The sequence below is a fragment of the Schistocerca gregaria genome, chromosome 9, assembly GCF_023897955.1.
Source record: "Schistocerca gregaria isolate iqSchGreg1 chromosome 9, iqSchGreg1.2, whole genome shotgun sequence".
In the NCBI taxonomy this organism is placed as follows: Eukaryota; Metazoa; Arthropoda; class Insecta; order Orthoptera; family Acrididae; genus Schistocerca; species Schistocerca gregaria.
Window position 1 is genome coordinate 161,653,475 of NC_064928.1, and position 23,869 is coordinate 161,677,343.

Here is a 23,869-nt window from a genome sequence, read left to right on the forward strand (position 1 = left end):
GCGTGACTGCTACGGTCGCAGGTTCGAATCCTGCCTCGGGCATGGATGTGTGTGATGTCGTTAGGTTAGTTAGGTTTAAGTAGTTCTAAGTTCTAGGGGACTGATAACCACAGATGTTAAGTCCAATAGTGCTCAGAGCCATTTTTTTTGAACAGGCGTCTTAGATTGTTTGCAGATAATGCTGTCGTTTATCGACTAATAAAGTCATCAGAAGATTAAAACAAACTGCAAAACGATTTAGAAGAGATATATGAATGATGCGAAAATTGGCAGTTGACACTAAATGAGGAAAAATGTGAGGTCATCCACATGAGTGCTAAAAGGAACGCGTTAAGGAAGTTTTTATACTCCGGTTACACGATAAATCAGTCTAATCTAAAAGCCGTAAATTCAACTAAATACCTAGGTATTACAATTACGAACAACTTAAATTGGAAGGACCACATAGAAAATGTTGTGGGGAAGGCTAACCAAAGACTGCGTTTTATTTGCAGGACACTTAGAATATATTACAGACCTACTAAGGAGATTGCCTACACTACGCTTGTTCGTCCTCTTTTAGAATATTGCTGCACGGTGTGGGATCCTTACCAGACAGGACTGACAGAGTACGTCGAATAAGTTCAAAGAAGGGCAGCACGTTTTGTATTATCGCGGAACATGGGAGAGAGTGTCACAGAAATGATACAGGATTTGGGCTGGACGTCATTAAAAGAAAGGCGTTTTTGGATGCTACGGAATCTTCTCACGAAATTCCAGTCACCAGCTTTCTCCTCCGAATGCGAAAGTATTTTGTTGACACCGATCTACACAGGAAGAGATGATGACAACGATAAAATAAGGGAAGTTAGAGCTCGTAAGGAAAGATATAGGTGTTCCTTCTCTCCGCGCGCTATACGAGATTAGAATATCAGAGAATTGTTCAAAATGGTTCAAATGGCTCTGAGCACTATGGGAATCAACTGCTGTGGTCATCAGTCCCCTAGAACTTAGAACTACTTAAACCTAACTAACCTAAGGACATCACACACATCCATACCCGAGGCAGGATTCGAACCTGCGACCGTAGCAGTCGCACGGTTCCGGACTGCGCGCCTAGAACCGCGAGACCACCGCGGCCGGCCAGAGAATTGTGAAGGTGGTTCGATGAACCCTCTGCCAGGCACTTAAATGTGATTTGCAGAGTATCCATGTAGATGCAGACGTAGATGTAGAATGTGAGTGTAGCTTCGTACACAACGTATACACGTACATCACTGACAGGAATACAGGGTGACAGCTGCCACTACCGATAGGTTTGCATCGACACACAAAGCCTTCAGATAACACACGTGAGATTTTCATATTCTCTCGCTCGCCACGTACAGACTGTTAGTCGTGCAGAAAAAAATGAACAAAATTTGTAGGAAATTTAACTTGGATAAACTTTGTACTGGGACACGATGTCATTGCAGGCCAGTTTTCAACTTATTCAAGAAAAATGCGTTTGAAAGTCACTTTCGTATGTTTCTCTTGAATAATGTGAATACCAAGGTCTCCCACAGAAACGTATTGCAGTACAAAAGTTAACTATATTAAACATCCTACTAAATGGTCGTGTACGACAAACGATTTGCGCCTAGCCTACATTAATTCACAGAAAAACCAATGATGACCGAAGTTCATTGAAAAACAAAACAAATTTCAATTGTTAAACTACAAGAGGGGTTCAACAAGTAATGGAGCATATTATTTCTCAGAAAGCAGGATGGTTTTATTCAAGATTCCTATACGCTCTATTGCTCCACACTGTTTTGTCTACAAAGCCTTATTATTCAAAATAATGCCGGCCGCTGTGGCCGAGCGGTTTTAGGCGCTTCAGGCCGGAACCGCGCTGCTGCTACGGTCGCTGGGTCGAATCCTGCTTCGGGCATGGATTTGTGTGATGTCTTTAGGTTAGTCAGGTTTAAGTAGTTCTAGGTCTAGGGGACTGATGACCTCAGGTGTTGAGTCCCACAGTGCTTAGAGACATTTGAACCATTCAGCATAATGTCCGTTCAATGCGACGGCCTTACACGACTGAACTGTATGCCCTCGTGGTACCACTCTACTGGTGGGCGTGGGAGCCAACGTCTTGCTGCATCAATAATCTCCCCTTCATCTACGTACTGCTTCGCACGGAGTGCATCCTTTATTGGGCTACACAGATGGAAGCCTGAAGGTGCGAGATCCGGGCCGTAGGGTGAACGAGGAAAAACAGTCCAGTGAAGTTTTGGGAGCTCATCTAAGGTGTGCAGACTTGCGTGAGGTGTTGCCCTGCACGAAAAAGGAGAAGTTAGTTTGTATTTTTGCGGTGACGAAGACGCTGAGGGTAGTGCAGTACGCTTCAGAGCTGATCGTTGCACCACGAGGGAGACTGCCAAACAGAAGAACCTCTTCGGAGTTCCAGGAGACCGTCGCCATCACTTCTCCGGCTGAGGTTGCAGCTTCGAACTTTTTCTTCGGAAGAGAAGTGGTTAGGCGCACACCGTGAATTGCAGTTTTGTTCGAGTTCAAAGTGATGAACCCATGGTTTACCATCTGTAACGATATTCGTCAAAAAATTGTCTCGATCAGCCTTGTAATGCGCAAGCTGTTCGGTACAGATGGTCCTTCGTTGCTCTTCGTGGTCTTCTGTTAGGGTGCAAGAAACCACGCAGGCACACACTTTTGAGTACCCCAAATTGTGGACGAGTGTGGTAGCACTACCAACAGAGACGTCAAGTTGTGCAGCGAGGTGTTTGATTGTGAACCGTCGATCACTTAGATTGAGAACGTCCGCACGTCCCAACATTGCAGAAGTCACAGCTGTGTACGGCCGGCCGGAACTCGGGAGATCGGACAGGTTTGCGCGACCTTGTTCTGATGGTAACAGACGCCTCGCCCAACTATTCATCGTGCTTTGGTTCACTGCCACGTGTCCATAGACATTCTGTAAGCGCCTACGAGTATCTGCGATGCTCTGGTTTCCCGACAAAAGAATCTCAGTGACAGCTCTCTGATTGGAACGCACCTCCGTCACAGACGCCACATTGAAAGCCACGTATAGCACTGCCATCTATCGGAGCCTCATGAAATAATAGTGCAATATTCCACAAGTTCCAAAAGAAATCCGTTGGAATTCGATTACCCGATAAATAGTACAATTCTCAAGGCTGTCAATTCAACTAAGTACCTGGGTGTTAAAATTACGAACAACTTCAGTTGGAAAGACCACATAGATAATTCTGTGGGGAAGGCGAGCCAAAGGTTGCGTTTCATTGGCAGGACACTTAGAAGATGCAAGAAGTCCACTAAAGAGACAGCTTACACTACACTCGTTCGTCCTCTGTTAGAATATTGCTGCGCGGTGTGGGATTCTTACCAGGTGGGATTGACGGAGTACATCGAAAGGGTGCAAAAAAGGGCAGCTCGTTTTGTATTATCACGTAATAGGGGAGAGAGTGTGGCAGATATGATACGCGAATTGGGATGGAAGTCATTACAGCAAAGACATTTTTAGTCGAGGCGAGATCTTTTTGCGAAATTTCAGTCACCAACTTTCTCTTCCGAATGCGAAAATATTTTGTGAGCCCAACCTACATAGGTAGGAATCATCATCAAAATAAAATACGAGAAATCAGAGCTCGAAAAGAAAGGTTTAGGTGTTCGTTTTTCCCGCGCGCTGTTAGGGAGTGCAATGGTAGAGAGATAGTATGATTGTAGTTCGATGAACCCTCTGCTAAGCACTTGAATGTGAATTGCAGAGTAGTCATGTAGATGTAGATGTAGATGTAGAATGTCTCACATCTACATCTACATGGATGCCTTGCAAATCACATTTAACTGCCTGGCAGAAGGTTCATCGAACTTCCTTCACAATTCGCGCGCGGAAAGAACGAACACCTATGTCTTCCCGTACGAGCTCTGATTTCTCTTATTTTATCATGGTTTCTCCCTACGTAGGTCGGTAACAACAAAATATTTTCGCATTCAGAGGAGAAAGCTGGTGATTGGAATTCCGTGAGAAGATTTCGTCTCAATGGATAACGCCTTTGTTTTATTGATGTTCAGCCCAAACCCTGTATCATTTCAGTGACACTCTTTCCCATATTTCGCTACAGTACAAAAGGTACTGGCCTTCTTTCAATTTTTTCGATGTACTCTGTCAATCCTGTATGGGAGGACTCCCATACCGCGAAGCAGTAGTCTAAAAGAAGACGGACAAGCGTAGTATAGGCAGTCTCCTCAGTAGATCTGTTTCATTTTTTAAGTGTCCTGCAAATAAAACGCAGTATTTGGTTAGCCTTCCCCTCAACATTTTCCATGTGTTCCTTTCAACTTCAGTTCTTCGTAACTGTAATTCCTAGGTATTTAGTTGAATTTACGGCTTTTAGATTTGACTGGTTTATCGTGTAACTGAAGTTTAACGGATTCTTTTTATCACTCATGTGGATGACCTTACACTTTTTCTTATTAAGGGTCAACTGCCAATTTTCACACCGTTCAGATATCTTTTCTAAATCGTTAGGTAGTTTGTTCTGATCTTCTAATGTCTTTTCTAGACGATAAACGAGGGCATCATCTGGAAACAACGTAAGACAGCCGCTCAAGATGTCTGATAAATCGTTTATATACGTAAGGAACACCAAAGGGCCTATAACACTACCTTGCAGAACGCCAGAAATCACTTCTGTTTCACTTGGTGACTTTCCCTCAGTTACTACGAACTGTGACCTGTCTGACAGGAAATCACAATCCAATCACATAAATGGGACAATATTCCATAAGCAAGCAACAAATTTCGTATTTTCTCAACCTAAGCTGCGGTTAAAATAAAAAAAAAGTGCTACACCACTTAGTGAACACCCCTCGTAATTTGTTGGAACCTATAAAGCGAAATAAAAAACTCCGTGTAGCTGACAGCTGAATTTTATTCTAAAACATATACTACAGTTGCTGAAAACATAACAACTATGAATAAAACCATAAAGTTTTAATAATTTCATAACGTGGGGCCACAGTCATAATATATTTCTTTAAAGTCAGTACCGTCATTAGACTGTTTCTTATTTGCAGTGTTACATTACACGATCATGATTTCGGCTTTAAAGTGCCATTATCAAGTGTTTTAATGTTATACAGCCAACTGCCATTCAGTCGAGATGGTATACTCAGTGGTAAAACAAAGCAGTAGGCTTTTACCAGAAATATTGACCCTTAGACAATGCGTCTAATAGTGTATTTTAAATACGACAGTATGCCAACTTAGACACTGTATAACATTAAAACACTTGATAATGGCACTTTGAAGCCGAAATCATGATAGTGTAATGTAACATTGCAAGTAAAAAACAGTCCAATTGCGGTACTGACTTTAAACCCATAAAGTTTTTTTTTTGTTTTTGTTTTTTCTTTTTTTTTTCGTCGCTTCTATATCTGGGAAACTCAATATTGGAATCAGTCAACTCAATGCAGGTACCTTGGTGTAACGATTTCTGTGGTTATGTGAGGGAAATGATGACATAGGCTTGGTTGTAAGTAAAGCAGTACTTCGATTCATTCGGACATTACGAAATGCAGTCAGTCTGCGATGGAGATCGTTAGCAAAACACTCGTGCGAGCCAACCTGGAATGTCGCTCAGTTGCGTGGGACCCGTACCAAATAGGGCTAGCAGAGAACGTTGAACAGTACAGAGAAGGGGAGCACGAATGGTCACAGGTTTGTCTGACCTCTGACAGAGAGACGCGGAGAGGAACTAGGAGGTAGATGCCGACCACCATGGAAAAGCCGACTAACGAAGGCTCAATAACCGGCGTTAAATGAACAGTCGACAAATACGCTACGTATCGCTATCGTAAAGGAAAGCAAGATACAATATTATCTTTTGTTATCTATGTGAAATCTGTTGAAAAGAAATTGGTACACGTAAACTTACTTTTATAACACTACAGTTTATTTCTCTGTATAAATCAACTTGTAATGTACAAACGAAGTTCTGAGTTTTTTTGTACTGTATCTAAAGATTGTGATTTATTCACCCACGCTTCTAAAAGACATACCATCACCATTTTTTTAACTAGAGAAACTGCCTTTCCGCGTGTATTTCTGATGTGAGCTTGAACGGTACACACGTAGGTGACAGTTCCTGTTACTGAGATGAAAGGGATCATATTTTAACTTTAATGTTTATTGTACTCATTTCAAAGTAACTGACGCCTCACGATTCTAGTCCTGTAGACACCATTTTATATGGACTTTTACTCCTCCTGTGCCCGCAAGAAAATGATTGAGGGCAGATTTTTCGGTGATACGGATACCGGACACGGTATGCGTTCTTTCGTTAGGTATTCATCATTACAAAGCAGGACTGCACAGAGGTACGCTGAAGAGCCGAAGAAAGTGGCACAATTGCGTAATATCGTACAGGGCCCCCTCGAACATGCAAAATTGCCGCAACACGATGTGACATGGATTCGAGTAATGTCTGAAGTAGTGCTGAAGGGAACTGACTCTACGACTTCTGCAGGGCTGTCCGTAAGTCCGTAAGAGTACAACAGGGTGGAGATCTCTTATGAACAGCACGTCACAAGGTATTCCAGATATGTCCAATAATGTTCGTGTCTGCGGAGTATAGTGGCGAAAAAAAAGCGTTGAAACTCACAACAGTGTTCCTGGAGCTACTCTGTACCAATTCTGGACGTCCTGGGTGTCGCGTTGTCCTGCTGGAATTGCCCAAAGCCATCGAAATGTACAATAGAGATGAATGGATGCAGGTGACCAGACAGGATACTTTCTTACGACTCACCGGACAGAGTAGTATCTGGGTGTACCAGGGGTAAAAGATCACTCCAACTGCACACGCCCCACACCATTACAGAGCCTCCACCAGCTTGAACAGTCCCCTGCTGACATGCGTGGATTCATGAAGTTGTCTCCATACCCGTACACGTCCATCTGCTCGATAAAATTTTAAACGAGACTCGTCCGACCAGGCAACACGTTTCCAGTCATCAACAGTCCAGTGTCGGTGTTGACGGACCAGACGAGGCGTAAAGCTTTGTGCCGTGCAGTTATCAAGGGTACGAGAGTTGGCCTACGGATCCAAAAGCCCATATCGATCATGTTTCGTTGAATGATTCGCATGCTGACACGTGTTGATCACCCAGCATTGAAATCCGCAGCAATCTGCGGAAGCGTTGCACTTCTATCACGTTGCGTTCTTCAGTCGCCGTTGCTCCTGTTCTTGCAGAATCTTTTTCCGGCTGCAGCGATGTCGGAGACTTGATGTTTTACAGGATTCCTGATATTCACGGTACACTCGTACTCGTAAAATGGTCGTAAGGGAAGGTCCCCACCTCATCACTACCTCGAGATGCTGACTCTCATCGCTCGTGCGCGGGCTATAACAACACGTTCAAACTCACTGAAATATTGATAACCTGCCACTGTAGCAACAGTAACCGATCTAACAAGTACGCCAGACGTTTGTTGTGTTATATATAGGCTTCGCCGACCACAGCGCCGTTTTCTGCCTGTTTACATACCTCTGTATTTGAATACGCTTGCCTATACCAGTTTCTTTGGCACTTCATTGTATATTTACCAATGATCTCGCGCATATTTTTATGGAAGAATTTTGTATAAACTGAGCGGTCACCCGCCGCTGAACAATGAACGCCTTCAGTCGCCCACAATTTAAATACGACAATAAGCGTTCATATAAACACATGCCTGCTTTGTAATTAACATGAATTTGCCGCATACTATTTACAAAGAGTGATCGTCATCGTCATTGGCACGTCACTGGAGGTTTCCCTTTATCGTCGCGCTATGCAAGTTGTGCAGATATCTTTTTCACCATTCGCCTTCTACATCGCGACTTCCTGGGAGAAAATTTTAATCAAATATCTTAGTATTTATAGAGAGAGAGAGAGGAATGCTTCAAAGAGCAGACAAATTAAAGGGTGCACAGAAGTGTTTGTCATTACGAAATGCGAACGAAATGGGAAGAATCCCTTAATGTCTCCCGGTAACGATCAAACTCGTTTGTCAAATTCGACGATTCATATACAAGACTTCTTCAAATAAGCGAGCACACCTACCAACCAAGTTTGCCGAGTTTAACCTGTCGTTTGAAGCAGCTTCGGCAGCGGGGGTTTCGTGGGCGAAGTATTTTGGCGCTGGTGGGAGTGGCTATCGGAATGGCTACCAATACAGACAAAGCATTTCTTGCTTCGACTTCATCACAGAAGAAAAAGAAAGCAGCAAGACGGTCGAGACAATGGTTGAATTTGAGAGATAAATTCACTATCAGAGTATAAATCGAATAACCATGAGGAAATTACCTGAATGGTACGGGAATATGTAGATGTGACGTACAGTCGTGGACAAAACGAGCGAGACCCTCGCCTTTTCGTTATGCTGATCCGCACAGCTTTAAAGTCCGCTACACAGCATAACAGGCAAGGCGACGAAGTGCTACCAACATACTATGCACAGGTGTGAAATTGAAAAACTATCAGAAATTTCTCAGACTGTTTTCAATCATTTGTAAAACTATATTAATGCTGATTAGCGTGTTAACCACACCTAAATATAAGATATAAATGAAATAAGAAACGCTAATTAGTATGAACTGCACTAATAAAAATGAATTTGAGCTTATCGAGATAACTGTTTTAGTAAGACAAAGTTCCCCAGATCGTTACGAATTAGCAAAATATTATGTGCATTCGGCCGCAAAATGGTCTGTGTCAACGTTCAGACCAGTCATACTGGATTACCGTTGCTAACCTACCATGAAAGTTTGCAAATTTAGCAATGCGTGAAGATTCATAACGAAATTCAGTTAAAAATCATTCAGTGCCACACTAAGTCAATTCAGTTATTGGCAGAAGCGGACAAAGTAGGCAGTAACAAGTATGAAATTCTACGAGAGTTTCATATCGATATTCACAGGGCGCTGATACAGAATAAAGGTAGCAATAAAACGTATTGGGGGTGCGAGAATTTCTTAAAATTCCTTTACTGATACTCTATCTTCCTCCATCGATACTAGAACCGAAAACAAACCAGACCTCCATTGCAGTAACAAACACCTTTCACTACGCTAGCAGACAACTCAGGCAAAAAGCTCTCTATTATTACCCCAGACATGAATAAGCCGGCAATTTCGCAGTAAAATGGCAAAATGATCTGCAATTTCTGTTGCATAGAGCTTTCTGGACTCAAAAACATGAATTGTCTACCTTTATGTCACCGCTTATGTGACAATCATTCGGGGTGTTTATCGAAATAACAAAAAACTGTTATTAGGGAGTAAATTTAGTAAGATACTTCTGCACCGCCCCAGGAAATAAGCTGCGACGCAGCTCCCAAACGTATTCTACAATGTTTCGGATTCTCCATTAGACGTGCCACAGCCAGATAACGTTCATTAGCCGAACTGTTCCTTAAGGTAGCTAGAAATGGTAATGCCCTAACATCTAAAACGCGGTGGCAATAATAGTGGGATCTGAATTACCACGTGTATAGGAAAATGGATTTTATTTGCATTTTTGTAAACGTGTTTGGGATCGGAAGCGTAGCTACGATTAATATGCTGCTGTATCGACTGCAACTGGAAAATTTCGAATAAAGAGTAGGGGAAATTATTATGCGGCCCTCATCTTCAGTAACTGTGGTACCTATTTTAGTTGTTAGGATTTCGTCACCTAAGTCGGTAAAAATGGAACCGTACTGATATAACTTTCTTGACCGTCTATTTGTCTACCCAACCCTTAAAACCCGTTTACTTCGAGTACAGGTGGACATAATAAGCGGAAATTTATCGCACTTCCTGCGGTATACGGTCCCTTGGTGGTGCAAAAAACTGAGCTATGTCAACGCAATATAAACATACGGCCGTTTATGTAAAGAACATTTACGCGATAGGTCAAATAATGGCTCTAAGAACTATGTCACCAAACTGCTTAGGTCATCAGTCCCCTAGACCTACAACTACTTCAACCTACCGAACCTAGCACACACCCATGCCCGGGGAAGGATTCGAACTGACGGCGCAAGAAGCCGCCAGGTCCGCTATATGATGCCATTGAGCTCACGGCTAACCCGCGCCGGCAAGCTGTTAATATCATCTCGTGTTATGAAAAGTTATCACTTCTGGCGAATGATTTCCTGCGCAGTTCGTTTAAGATAGAATAACTAAAATATATTTGATGTTACGGAAGAGGAAGGGCGCCTAATTCATGACGTTAGATTCGCAATCTGAGCATACGTACTATCCATAACGACACTTTAGATCCAAGTCATAGTCACAGATATGCGAATACAACACATTGGCTTATACTTGAGGTATTTCGTTTTTCACGAAGTGGTGGCAGACGTTGCTGTGGCGTCTTCGAGGCGTGAGTTTCTCCAGTGCTAGCTATCTCAGCACATCAGCTGAGCGAACTTGTATGGTATGTTGGTAGCACTTCGTCGCCTTGTCTGTTATGCTGTGTAGCAGACTTTAAAGCTGTGCGGATCAGCATAACGAAAAGGCGAAGGGTCTCGCTCGTTTTGTCCACGACTGTACATATACTTACAAATAAATGATTACAAATTAAGAAAAATTGGATGATTTATTCCAGAGAAAGAGTTTCATAAATTGAGTACGTCAATAGCAAGCTGGTCTAGCTCTGGCCATTATGCAAGCTTACCTGTGATTGATAGACTCGTTGAATGGCCTCATGAGGATACCGTGCCAAATGCAGTCCATTTGGTGCGTTATATCGCCATAATGACGAGTTGGTTGGAAATCTCTACCCTCAGTGGCCCAAACCTTCTCCATTGGGGGTAGATACGGTCACCTTTCTGGCAGAGGTAGGGTCTGGCAAGCAGAAGAAACTATCGCTTTCTTGGGGCGGGCATTACCTTGCTGAAATGAGGATTCAGAATGGAAACAAAAAGGGGCGTCGAATATCGTCGACGTACCGTTGTGCTGTAAGGACGCCGCGGATGACAACAAAAGAGGTTGTGTTTGGAAAAGAAGTGGCACCCCACACCATCGCTGCTGGTTGTCGAGCCATGAGGCGGGCGACAGTCGGGTTGGCATCCCACCGCTGTCCGGCTCGTCTCAACACGCGTCTTCGTTGTTCATAGAGGCTCATTTCGAAGAGGGATTCATCACTGATTCCACCCTGGAACAAGCCAAAGACGTGTCTCAAAACGCCCAGAAATCGGTAGGATAGCAACCAGGCTGTTGCCCGTTATCCTGTAATGATGGTCTGGGGTGCCATGCCGGCCGGTATGGCAGAGCGGTTCTAGGCTCTTCAGTCTGGAACCGCGCGACTGCTACGATCGCAGGTTCGAATCCTGCCTCGGGCATGGGTGGTTGTGATGTCCTTAGGTTTAAGTAGTTCTAAGTTCTATGGGACTGATGACCTCAAATGTTGTCCAAGAGTGCTCAGAGCCATTTGAACCATTTGGGGTTACTTAGGTTTAAGCAGTTCTAAGTTATATGGGACTGATGACCTCAAATGTTGTCCAAGAGTGCTGAGAGCCATTTGAACCATTTGTGGTGCCATTTCTTTTCATAGGAGGACTCTTTTGGTGGTCCGCGGCATCCTCGAAGCACAGCGCTACGTCAACGATATTCTATGGTTCGTTCTGTTGCCTTTCATGGCAAGCCATCCTGGGCTCACACTTCAGCAAGATAATCACCGTCCGCACACGGAGAGAGTTTCTACCGCTTGTCTTCCTGCTTGCCAAACCCTACCTTGGCCAGAAAGGTCGCCGTATCTCTCCCCAATTGAGAATGTTTGGAACGTTACGGGCAGTGAATTCATTAACACCCTAATTGGACATAATTTGGCACGATATCCCTGTGGAGAGCCAGTCCTGACAAAACTATCATCTGGTGAGCAAAATTTATGAGACAGGCGGAACGCCCTCAGAGTTCAAGAAGAATATAATAATCACAAAGAAAGCAGGTGTTGACAGATGTGAAAATTACCAAACTATCAGTTTAATAAGTTACGGCTGCAAAATACTAACGCGAATTCTCTACATACGAATGAAAAAGCTGATAGAAGCCGACCTCAGGGAACATCAGTTTGATTTCCGTAGAAATGTTGGAACAAGTGAGGCAATACTGACCCTACGGCTTATCTTAGAAGCTAGATTACTAAAAGGCAAACCTACGTTTCTAGCCTTTGTAGACTTAGAGAAAGCATTCCACAATGTTGACTGGAATACTCTCTTTCAAATTCTGAAGGTGCAGGGCTAAAACACAGGGACCGAAAGGCTATTTACAATTTGTACAGAAACAAGATGGCAATTATAAGACTCAAGGGACGTGAGAGAGAAGCAGTAGTTGGGAAGGGAGTGAGACAGGGTTGTAGCCTCTCCCCGATGTTATTCAATCTGTACATCGAGCAAGCAATAAAGGAAGCAAAAGAAAAATTCGGAGTAGGTATTAAAATCCATGAAGAAGAAATAAAAACTTTGAGGTTCGCCGATGACCTTGTAATTCTGTCAGAGACAGCAAAGGATTTGGAAGAGCAGTTGAACGGAATGGACAGTGTCTTGAAAGGAGGATATAAGATGAACATTAACAAAAGCAAAACGAGGATAATGGAATGTAGTCGAGTTAACTCAGGTGATGTTGAGAGAATTAGATTAGGAAATGAGACACTTAGTAGTAAAGGAGTTTTGCTATTTGGGGAGAAAAATAACTGATGATGGTCGAAGTACAGATGATATAAAATGTAGACTGGCGATGGCAAGGAAAGCGTTTCTGAAGAAGAGAAATTTGTTAACATCGAGTATAAAGTGTCAGGAAGTCGTTTCTGAAAGTATTTGTGTGGAGTGTAGCCATGTATGGAAGTAAAACATGGACGATAAATAGTTTGGACAAGAAGAGAATAGAAGCTTTCGAAATGTGTTGCTACAGAAAAATGCTAAAGATTAAATGGGTAGATCATATAACTAATGAGGAGGTATTGAATAGAATTGGGGAGAAGAGGAGTTTGTGGCACAACTTGATTAAAAGAAGGGATCGGTTGGTAGTACATGTTCTGAGGCATCAAGGGATCACCAATTTAGTATTGGAGGACAGCATGGAGGGTAAAAACGCTGTTTAAAAAGTTAGGAACCTCTTCTTTCACCTCGTCGTCGGAGCTGAATCGCTGGGACCAGAATTAACGCTGACAGGTACTGTGAGGCTCTGAATAAACTCAAACGGGCAATTCAGAAGCGGAGAAGAGGAATTTTGAGCAAGGGCGTACACATGGTTCATAACAACGCTCGCTTACACATCGCTCGGCAAACCCTTGCTCTCCTGCAACAGTTTCAGTGGAACGTAGTCACCCATCCACCCTATAGTCCTGATTTGGCACCCAGTGACTATCACCTGTTCCCTAGGTTAAAAGAACGTTTGGCTGTAAGGCGATTCAGCTCCGACGACGAGGTGAAAGAAGAGGTTCATAACTTTCTGAACAGGATGGCGGTGAGCTGGTATATCATGGGCATACAGAAACTGCCACAGCGTCTACAAAAATGCATGGACAGAAATGGTGATTATGTCGAAAAATAGGTAAATGTTCAAGCTGTAAACTGATGTAAACCATTGTAGAAAGAAACAGGTATATGTACTTATAAAAAAATAGGAGACCTTACTTTTGGGACGACACTCGTATAATGCGTGGTGGAAAAACTGTGTTTAGGAAACGGGGGTATACCAACAAAAAAGAGGAAGCAGCACGAAATGAAGAACATAAGCGCTCAGATTAGCATCGAAACTTGGGACAGGAGGTTTGTACTTGAATGATGCTGATATGGATTCCACTTCATTCAGACTTATTGATTTAGAGCTTCTCTGCCAGGCTGTAAAGTTTTCATGTTCATGTGTTAGCTGTAACAATGCGTTGTTGAAGAAAGCAGAGTGGGTATAGCTTGTGATTTTAAATGAATTTGTAATTCATGTGGCTATGGGTTTTCATTTTCTTCCTCCAAAAAAACTGACACTGGTACGTATGAAAGCAATTTTAGGTTAGCATATGATCTAGATGCCTTGGACAGGGCAGGGAAGGTGGTAATTTATTGTGTGGTTTTCTGAACCAGCCTCCACCTTGTGCAAGCTTTGAAAAAATGAATAAATGTCTGATGCTGTATACGATATGCCACAGTTTCTATGAAGAAAGCAGTGGAGGAATTGGTGAAAATAAACCAAAAATGAATAGATCCTGGGATAGATATTCATGACGATGAATCTCCTACACATGTTGCTGGCCTGTGTGTCTGTAGATGGGAACTGGATTAAAAGGGGTCATACATCTCTGTATGGAGTTGCATCTGTTATTGGTATTGAATCAGGTAAAGTTTTAGGTATAGAAGTTATGTCTAAATACTGCCATCAGTTTGCAACAAAGAAAATGTCCAACAATGAAGACAGTGAGAAACTCTAGCAGGAAAAGCATGCAATAGCATGCTTTAAAAATTATAGTCGCTCAAGTTGGGGCATGGAAGCTGCTGCAGTTGTGAGGATGTTCTCCTGATCTAAGGACCAAAATGGTGTTAGATATACTAAATACCTTGGTGATGGTGACTCCTCTTAGTTCAAAGTTGTAACAGATAAAATTCCGTATAAAACAATAACAGAAAAGAACGTGTTGGCCACATCCAAAAAGGGTTGGTGATAGGTTTCGTCGCTTGCTGAAAGAGAAGAAAAGTGAAGTACTTGTGGATGGAAAAGCATAGGAGAAAAAGGCAGGCAGACTCGGAAAAACACAAACAATTTCGAGGCAATGAGGCGTGCTGTGTGGCCAATTTTTTTTCACAAACTATCCACTGACCAAACACCAATGCACAATCTATGTACGAAAGACGATTGGTGTAAGTGCAACAACAGAAATGAGACGTATTCACATGAACAGTAATTATCAGAACCTGTTATGAATGCAGTTAAGGCCACAGTCAGGTTGCTTGCAAATCCTGATTTATTGACGAAGTTTCTTCAACGAAAGACACAAAATGCAAATGGAAGTCTTAATAATTTAATTTGGTTTAGATGCTCAAAAAGGACATTCTGTGGACTTGAAGTACTTACAATAGGCGTCTATGACGCAGTTTTATGTTACAGAAACGTAAATAATGGCATAACTGAAGCTCTGAAGAGAGTTGGTCTAGATCCTAGTGTGTTTACAACAAAATCATTTTAAACCATCGACGAAAGCAGGTTCAAGAAAGCTAACAGGTCAGTGTCTTACCTATAGATATAGGCCAGGCAGATTCAAAGACGGGAGAAGAGAAAGCTGGAAGATGAGGAGTATCAATGTGGAGGATTTTAAAATTGAGGTACACTTATTACATCTAGAGGTATGATAAGAAAAGCTTTCAACGTCATTTTCTGTTTTACATTTTTTCGTTATTAGAAGCCTGTCCTCAAAAATTACGAGGGCTATCCACAAAGTACATTACGTTTTGGATTTAAAAATTGGAAATTGGAAATTTTTTTATTATATACAGATGAAAGCCACACTTAAATACTACTTTTCTACATAGTTGCCATTTAAATTAAGGCACTTATCGTAGCGATGGACGAGCTTGGAAATTCCTTCGTCGTAAAATTCGGCCGCCTGCGCATTCAACCACGTAGTTACCTCTTCTAGAAGCTGTGCGTCGTCATCAAAACGCTGCATAGCCAACCACTTCTTCATTGCTGGAAACAAGTGGAAGTCGCTCGGTGCCAGGTCGGGACTGTACGGTGGATGAGGAAACAACTCCCACTTAAGAGATTCGAGAACTTCGCGAGTGGCATTTGCCGTGTTGGCCCGGGCGTTGTCGTGGATCAGCAAGATCTTTGAGCCCAACTTTCCCCTGCGCTTGTTTTGTATTGCTCTTCTGAGGTTGTGCAGAGTTTGGCAATACCTTTGAGAGCTTATTGTAGGGTCTCTTTCCAGGAAATCCACAAAAATCACACGTTTTCTGGCCCAAAAGAAGAGGTAACCACGTGGTTGAAGGCGCAGGCGGCCGAATTTTACGACGAAGGAATTTCCAAGCTCGTCTATCGCTACGATAAGTGCCTTAATTTAAATGGCAACTATGTAGAAAAGTAGTATTTAAGTGTGGCTTTCATCTTTATATAATAAAACAAAATTCCAATACTTTATTTATTTTTAATTCCAAAACGTAATGTACTTTGTGGATAGCCCTCGTATGTTTGCTAATGCTATGAGATTTTCGGAAACTGTTCGCAACGTCTTGCTGTTTCCCTAGAACTAAAAAATACGAGATCCTGGAATTACATTCTGATTTTTAGATGACTGTATGTAGAAATAAAGTTAATTTTGGATGCGCAAAATTAAAAACACTGTTAATGGTACAATTTGTACCATAAATTAATAACTGTAGATCAGTGGTCTCATAAGCTTCTCAGGACACGACAATAAAATTTTCAGATTTATTGTGTGACTAGAATTTGAGTTATGGCTTTTTATACAAAAGTCAAAAAAATTAGAAATTCAAATTTCTGGCAAAATATTAATCCTGCATATTTTATTGTATTTTTGCGTTGAAACACCTCTTTTGGGCCAACGACTACCCAACTTTTTTCAACCACGCTGGTGCAGGACTGGAACGGCCGTCCTCTGTGTCCGAGCGGTTCTAGGCGCTTCAGTCTGGAACCACGCGACCGCTACGATCGTAGCCTCGGGCATGGACGTGTGTTACGTCCTTAGGTTAGTCAGGACTAAGTAGTTCTAAGTTCTAGGGGAATTATGACCTTAGATGTTAAGTCCCATAGTGCTCAGAGCCATTTGAACCATTAGAACTAGACGATAAACGACGGCATCATCTGCAAACAACCTATGACGGCTGCTCAGATTGTCTTCTAAATCGTTTATGTAGATAAGGAACAACCAAGTGCCTATAACACTACCAACGCCAGAAACCACTTCTGTTTTACTCGGTGACTTTCCGTCAATTAGATCGAACTGTGACCTCTCTGACAGGAAATCACGAATCCAGTCACATACCTGAAGCTATATTCTATACGCACGCAATTTCACTACTAGCCGCTTGTGTGGTACAGTGTCAAAAGCATTTTGTAAATCTAGAAATACGGAATCAATTTGAAATCCCTTGTCAACAGCACTCATCACTTCGTGTGTGTAAAAATATAGTAATGTTTCACAAGAACGATGTTTTCTAAATCCATGCTGAGTGTGCGTCATTAGTTCTTTCTCTTCGAGGTAATTCACAATGTTCAAATACAAAATATGCGCCGGCCGCTGTGGCCGAATGGATCTAGGCGCTTCAGTCCGGAGCCGAGCGACTGGTACAGTCGTAGGTTCGAATCTAGCCTCGGGGATGTCCTTAGGTTAGTTAGGTTTAAGTAGTTCTAAGTTCTACGGGACTGATGACCTCATATGTTAAGTTCCAGAGTGATCCGAGCCATTTTGAACAAAAGATGCTCCAAAATCCTGCTGCATATCGACGTTATGATTGGGCCTATAATTTAGTGGATTCCTCGTACTACCTTTCTTGAATATAGACGTGACTTCCGCAACTTACCAGTCTTCGGGTACGAATCTTTCGTTAGACGAGCTGTTGTATACGATTGTTAAGTAAGGAGGTATTGTATCAGCATACTCTGGAAGGAACCTAATTCTGGAGTCTGCATTGGAGGACTTGCTTTTATTAAGTGACTCAAGGCGGGTAAGGTATTACCCTGGTACTGATGACAAATATTAGTAGTGAGTATTTCAATCTATTGTTCATACACACAGCTTTTTCATGCAACTAGTGCAAATACAGTGAAGTATTTATACGAGGGATAGTCGGAAAGTAACTTCCGTTTTCATCTATCATGCGTAGTGACAGAGATAGCGGCGACGCTCTTGCGCTTCGTTCCTGTCGTAGCCACGTGCTTACAAAATGTGTGCTGCATTCACGAGTCCCGCCAGCTGTGAGGTTTAAGGGGCGATGCAACATTTTCCGTTCGAATGCCTTACAGTGCAGGCTCGGTATGCCAGACAGTACGCATTGAGGCAATGACCAATCACCTGCCACACAACCCCCCCGCCCCTGATCCGAGGATATCTAGTCCTAAGTTCCTCATTCTAGCAGCTGAATTCTGGAATATTTACTTCGCCTTCTTTGGTGCACGCTTGTTCCGCTTACCCTCTGTACTGCACCGTACTACCACTTCTTTCTATGAGTGATCGAAATTTCTTCGAACTATATTCCTTGGCAGTAACACGTCATCTGGAAGCTATTTTCGTAATTTACTAATTTATTAAAAAACTAAAAACCCGCCTCGATTGCGAAAAAAGACCTAGTGTTAACCCAGGTCTCGGCGTAGATAACTACACCTTCTTGAGAACAACAACAAAACCCTCAAGTGCCTAAGAAGACCTTAGTCAATGATTAAAAGAACACCATAGTTATACATTTATAAACGAAAAAGAAAAGGAAAACACAAACACTATGTATGTACAAAGTCAAAACCACTACTTAATAGTGTACGCTCCACCTCACACCAGCCTACTACGTTCGATGGGCCATGACCCACCCTAAACTGCAGCTACAAATGATCGCTCACTTACAAGCCCGACCCCCTACCTAAACGCATGCGCAAGACAAGGGAAGTTACTTGAATGCGCATGTGCATACGAGTACGAGAAAGTTTATACATGGGTCGGGGTTAAATAGCCCGTATATTCCCAACCGTGGACCAACGTATATCAAAAAATGGAATGGATAGGATAAGTGACGAGCTAAATAGGAGATGAAACCTAAAAATAACCGCACATGGTTGCTTATGCTAGGAATGAAACATATATGAAGCTACCTATGACAACAGGAGGAACTCTAAAACTATATCTAAAATCAGTAGTTAGCCTCGGGGAGGGCTGAGGGGACGTAATCTAAAGACGTCGTGGTAATACAGATATAGGGATAAAACGTGAGGTGTTCAACGAGCTAAAAATCACCTTCATCGTAAAATTAGGATTAAAAGAAAGAAGATGAACAGCTTGACCAACCGCGTTCGCCAATCAGCGAACGCATGTGAAAATCCACAGATCATCAGATTTACAAGTATGAAGAACAAATTAAAGGTGCGAAACCTTTAAAAAATTTTCTGTTTCTTAGTAGGAGTTGGTCGTTAAGGATATAAAAAAGCACTCCGTCTTCAGGCCACAAGTGGGCCATCGGGACCATCCGACCGCCGTGTCATCCTCAGATATGGATGTGGACAGGAGGGGCGTGTGGTTAGCACACCGCTCTCCCGGTCGTTACGATGGTTTTCTTTGACCGGAGCCGCTACTATTCGGTCGAGTAGCTCCTCAATTGGCATCACGTGGCTGAGTGCACCCCGAAAAATGGCAACAGCACATGGCGGCTGGATGGTCACCCATCCAAGTGCCGGCCACGACAGCGCTTAACATCGGAGGTCTCACGGGAACCGGTGTATCAGCTGCGGCAAGGCCGTTGCCCTCGTTACGGATATGGTGTTTATTTTAATCATTGACAAAGGTCTTCTTAGGCACTTGTGGGTTTTATTGATGTTCTGAAGAAGGTATAGTTATCTACGCCGAAACCTGGGTTAACACTAGGTGTTTTGTTAGCAATCGAGGCGGGTTTTTAGTTTCTTAATATATTAACCAACGATTGCTGACGCGCTGCGATGTTGAACGTTCTTATATTTTAATAATTGTTTGACTGTTCACGGGTGCCTTATTAAGCAGTACAGTGTGAAGTACCCCCTACCGTGCACTTCTCATTGGCATGCAGTGCAGATGTAGACGCAGAAGCGGGGCCTAGCTGGTCCGTTAGGTGTGGTAGCGTTCTGGAGACCTTTCACGCTCCTGGCCTGCGCGACAGGTGGTCAACATACGTCTTGCGACTTCCCGCCATCCGGCCTCGCACACACACACACACACACACTCACAGTAACACACACGACCCAACTGGCGCTCCTGGCTACGACCTTCACCTATAGCCGCCAACAACGTCTTACGGGAGGGCCTGTGTATAAAAGTGCGACGATTCCGCCGAACAGCAGTATTCCACTGCAGACCTCAGCGAACGCAGCCGCCGCCACCACCAACGTGAGCCATGATGAAGTACCTGGTAAGTCACTGCGGAGCAGCTGTTAACGGCGATTGTGTTCGGAGAGGTTCCATAGTACATAGATGTAGACTACAGCGAAATGCACGAGGGTATGTAGAGAGCCGAAGATTGGTGAGTGTACTGGCAGTTGACCCTGAACTGCAGATACAAAAATGGTTCAAATGGCTCTGAGCACTACGGGACAACATCTGAGGTCATCAGTCCCCTAGAACTTAGAACTCCTTAAACCTAACTAACCTAAGCACGTCACACACACCCATGCCCGACGCAGGATTCGAACCTGCAACCGTTGCAGTCACGCGGTTCCGGACTGAAGCGCCTAGAACCGCTCGGCCACCACGACCGGCGAACTGCGGATACAAACGCGAAGAAATCCCTTACTGTTCGATTGCACTTTTGGCCACAAATATCTAGAAACTGTAATGATCGTAAAATGTCTAGGAATAACTTTCCGCAGCGACTTAAACTGAAATGACGACATCAGACCAGTTGTAGGAAAAGAAAATTCCAGTCTCAGGGTCGCTTGGACAATATTGTTGATGTTGTTTTCAGTGCAAAAATTACCGAGAGAGGTACGTAGTTGTTAGCACACTGGACTCGCATTCGGGAGGACGACGGTTCAAACCTACGTCCGGCCGTGCTGATTTAGGTTTTCGGTGATTTCCCTAAATCGCTTCAGGCAAATGCCAGAATGGTTCCTTTGGACGGGCACGGCCGATCTCCTTCCCCGTGCTTCCCTTATCCGATGTGTCCAATGAGCTCGCTTTTTGATTCCTTCCCCCAGACCAATCACCTAACCGACCAGTGGGAAGATTTTGATGTGGCTGTTCACACAAGTGTATACTGTGCCAGCCTCTATCCCTCCATAAATATTGCAGCCTGCATCCAATTTGAATATGCTTTCCGTAGTGAAGCTTGGTAGTTCCTTTACAGTTTTTACCCCCCACCCCACAACAGCTTCCCACCATTATAAAATCGACGACATGGTGTGTCCCATATTCCGTTTCCTGCTTTTACTGGAGCTGTACCATAAATTTTTGTACTTCCCAATTCTATTCAGTATCTCAACACCTTCCAACCACCTAATTTTCAGCATTTGCCTCTAACAGCATATTTCCGAAGCTTCTATTCTCTTGTAGATTGTACTGCTTATCGTCTGCGATTCACTTCCCTATAAGACACACTGCAAACCACGGGTTGTCCAACTCGCGGACCGATTGTGGCCCAAGGAAAGTATCATTGTGGCCCAAGAAGTAAGCATCTATCACAAGGTCGATAAAAAAAATTAATAAAAAACCGTTGATGTAAATCTATCTTAAACTGAATAATTTCAATCTGAAGCTCCTGTCACACGAGGCTATTATCTCATTTTTTTTCTCAGCGGTTATTGTTTTACTGTATTTACTGTATATATTCTCTATTTTATTTCGGTCAACGTCACTTATTTTGCTGTCCAGATACTAAAAATCGTACCCTGTGCTACCTTTAGTCTCTCGTTTCCTAATATAATTCTCTACAATCCATTACCAGCAATCTGCTTACAGTCTCCTTGCAAGACACTATCAAAAAATGGTTCAAATGGCTCTAAGCACTATGGGATTTAACTTCTGAGCTCATCAGTCCCCTAGAACTTAGAACTACTTAACCGTAACTAACCTAAGGACACCACACACATCCATGCCCGAGTCAGGATTCGAACCTGTGACCGGAGATGTCACGCGGCTGCAGACTGTAGCGCCTAGAACAGCTCGGCCACACCGGCCGGCCTGCAAGACACTATCCATTCCGTGATTGTCTATGCTGTGTGAATGTCCATGCTGTTGCCCGCATCTCGTGGTCGTGTGGCAGCGTTCTCGCTTCCCACGCCCGGGTTCCCGGGTTCGATTCCCGGCGGTCAGGGATTTTCTCTGCCTCTTGATGGCTGGGTGTTGTGTGATGTCCTTAGGTTAGTTAGGTTTAAGTAGTTCTAAGGTCTAGGGGACTGATGACCATAGCTGTTAAGTCCCATAGTGCTCAGAGCCATTTGAACCATTTTTGTCCATTCTGTTCAAGAGATTTGCCAACTCATTTGCCGTCTCCAGAAGAATTACGCCATCGGCTAACCTCAAAGCTACTTACTTATTCTCCCTGAACTTTATTTCTGTTTCCAAATGTCTTCTTAATTTTCACAACGGCTTGCTCACTGTATAGACTGAATGACATCGGAGATTCGCGACAACCATGTCACTCATAATTCTCAACTACTACTAATTATTTCAGTAGTACGATTTCCATACACGTTACAGATAACTTTCCGTTCCTCGTACTTTCTCCATGCTACTTTCAGAATTTCGTACTCCAGAAGTTTCCTCCAGATCTATGTGAGTTTGTCATTCTTCAGTCTACCTTCTATGACAGTAAAGGGCAGTATTGCCTTTCGTGTTCCTACATTTCTTCCGAACCGAATCTAGTCTTTCATTCCTAAGGGAAGATTATCAAAAGTCTTCTAATAGTCTGCCCATTTTTCCATAACTAATTCACGTCAATACCTTGCAACCATCATTTATTAAACTAACGGTTCGATACCACGAGAGCGTGCTGAAAACGAATGCCTCCCATATTGTTTCTGAAAATTCTTAAGCCTCTTTGAATGAAATCGACGTTATCAAGATTCTACATCCTTTCTTCACGTTTACATACTTATTTCTCAACAGTCACCCTGGAGAAGAACACATATCTTCCAATGACTGACTAATTTGTTCATACCATTACTGTAACAACGCTTTTCTTGCCTTTCCCAGTCTACACTTTATAATTATCCTCTCTACTGCAACGATCATCAGTTATTTTGCTGCCCAAAGAGCAAAACTCATCTACTATTTCAGGTGTCTCGTTTCCTAATTTAATTCCGTCAGTATCACCTGACTTAGAGTACATTCCATTAGAATTGTTTTGCTTTTGTTGATTTCCATCTTATATCGTTATTTCAAGACGCTGTCCATTTCGTCCAACTGCTCTTCCAATTCCTTTTTCCTTTGCTGTCTGTCACAGAATTACAATGTCATCCTTAAACCTCGAAGTTTTTGTTTCATCTCCCTGAACTATAATTTCTGCTCCAAAGTTTTCTATGGTTTTCTTTACCCCTTGCTCGATGTACAGATTGAATAACGTAGGGGATAGACTACAACTCTGTATCATTCCCTCCCATGCCTCTCTACTCTTACAACTGCCGTCTGGTTTCTGTAAAAACTGTAAACAGCCACCGTCTATTTTATCCCTGCAACCTTCAGAATCCCGGTCAGCATTGTTTACAGCTTTCTCTAAGTCTACAAATCCTGTAAACGTACTAACTATGATGTATATGTGAAACACCGATCCAATATCTCGACCAGATGAGGTTGCGTAAATAAATGAATAAAATAAAATAATAGGAATTTACGTTTTCGACATGGTAGTTAAGACGTTGACTACCCCTCGTATTCCTCAATGTCTCAACCCATGTCCAGGCGTTCTGTCCCACCTGCTAATCAATGATTCCTATCGTCAGCTATTCTGTGAAGTTCTTCCTCACTTCTCATCACTGGACTGATATGATTAGATTAGATTAGATTAGGTTTTCGTTCCGTAGATTCGTACTGAGGAGACTCTAGTGGATGTGGAACGTGTCACTTTTTTAAATGCTGAAATAACAATACTAATAGTATGAGTATATACAATACATCATTTGTTTCTATTAAAAATTTGTCAATGGAGTAGAAGGAGTTGGCCACTAGT

The 23,869-nt window shown here is 42.8% G+C and overlaps 1 protein-coding gene across 4 annotated transcripts in view; it reads left to right on the forward strand.

The window, feature by feature from the left end:
- Positions 1 to 23,869, forward strand: part of LOC126291950 (cuticle protein 6.4-like) — a 243,864-nt gene that overhangs the window by 135,587 nt on the left and 84,408 nt on the right. The window contains exon 1 of one of the 4 annotated variants that reach the window (XM_049985706.1): positions 20,019 to 20,116. The exons of 1 other annotated variant lie outside the window; for it this stretch is intronic. In XM_049985706.1, the coding sequence (XP_049841663.1) occupies positions 20,102 to 20,116 (15 nt within the window). In that variant the 5' untranslated portion in view covers positions 20,019 to 20,101. Of the gene's footprint in view, positions 1 to 20,018; positions 20,117 to 23,869 lie in introns of those variants that run through there. 2 more of the 4 variants (XM_049985705.1, XM_049985703.1) reach the window with 2 other exon arrangements.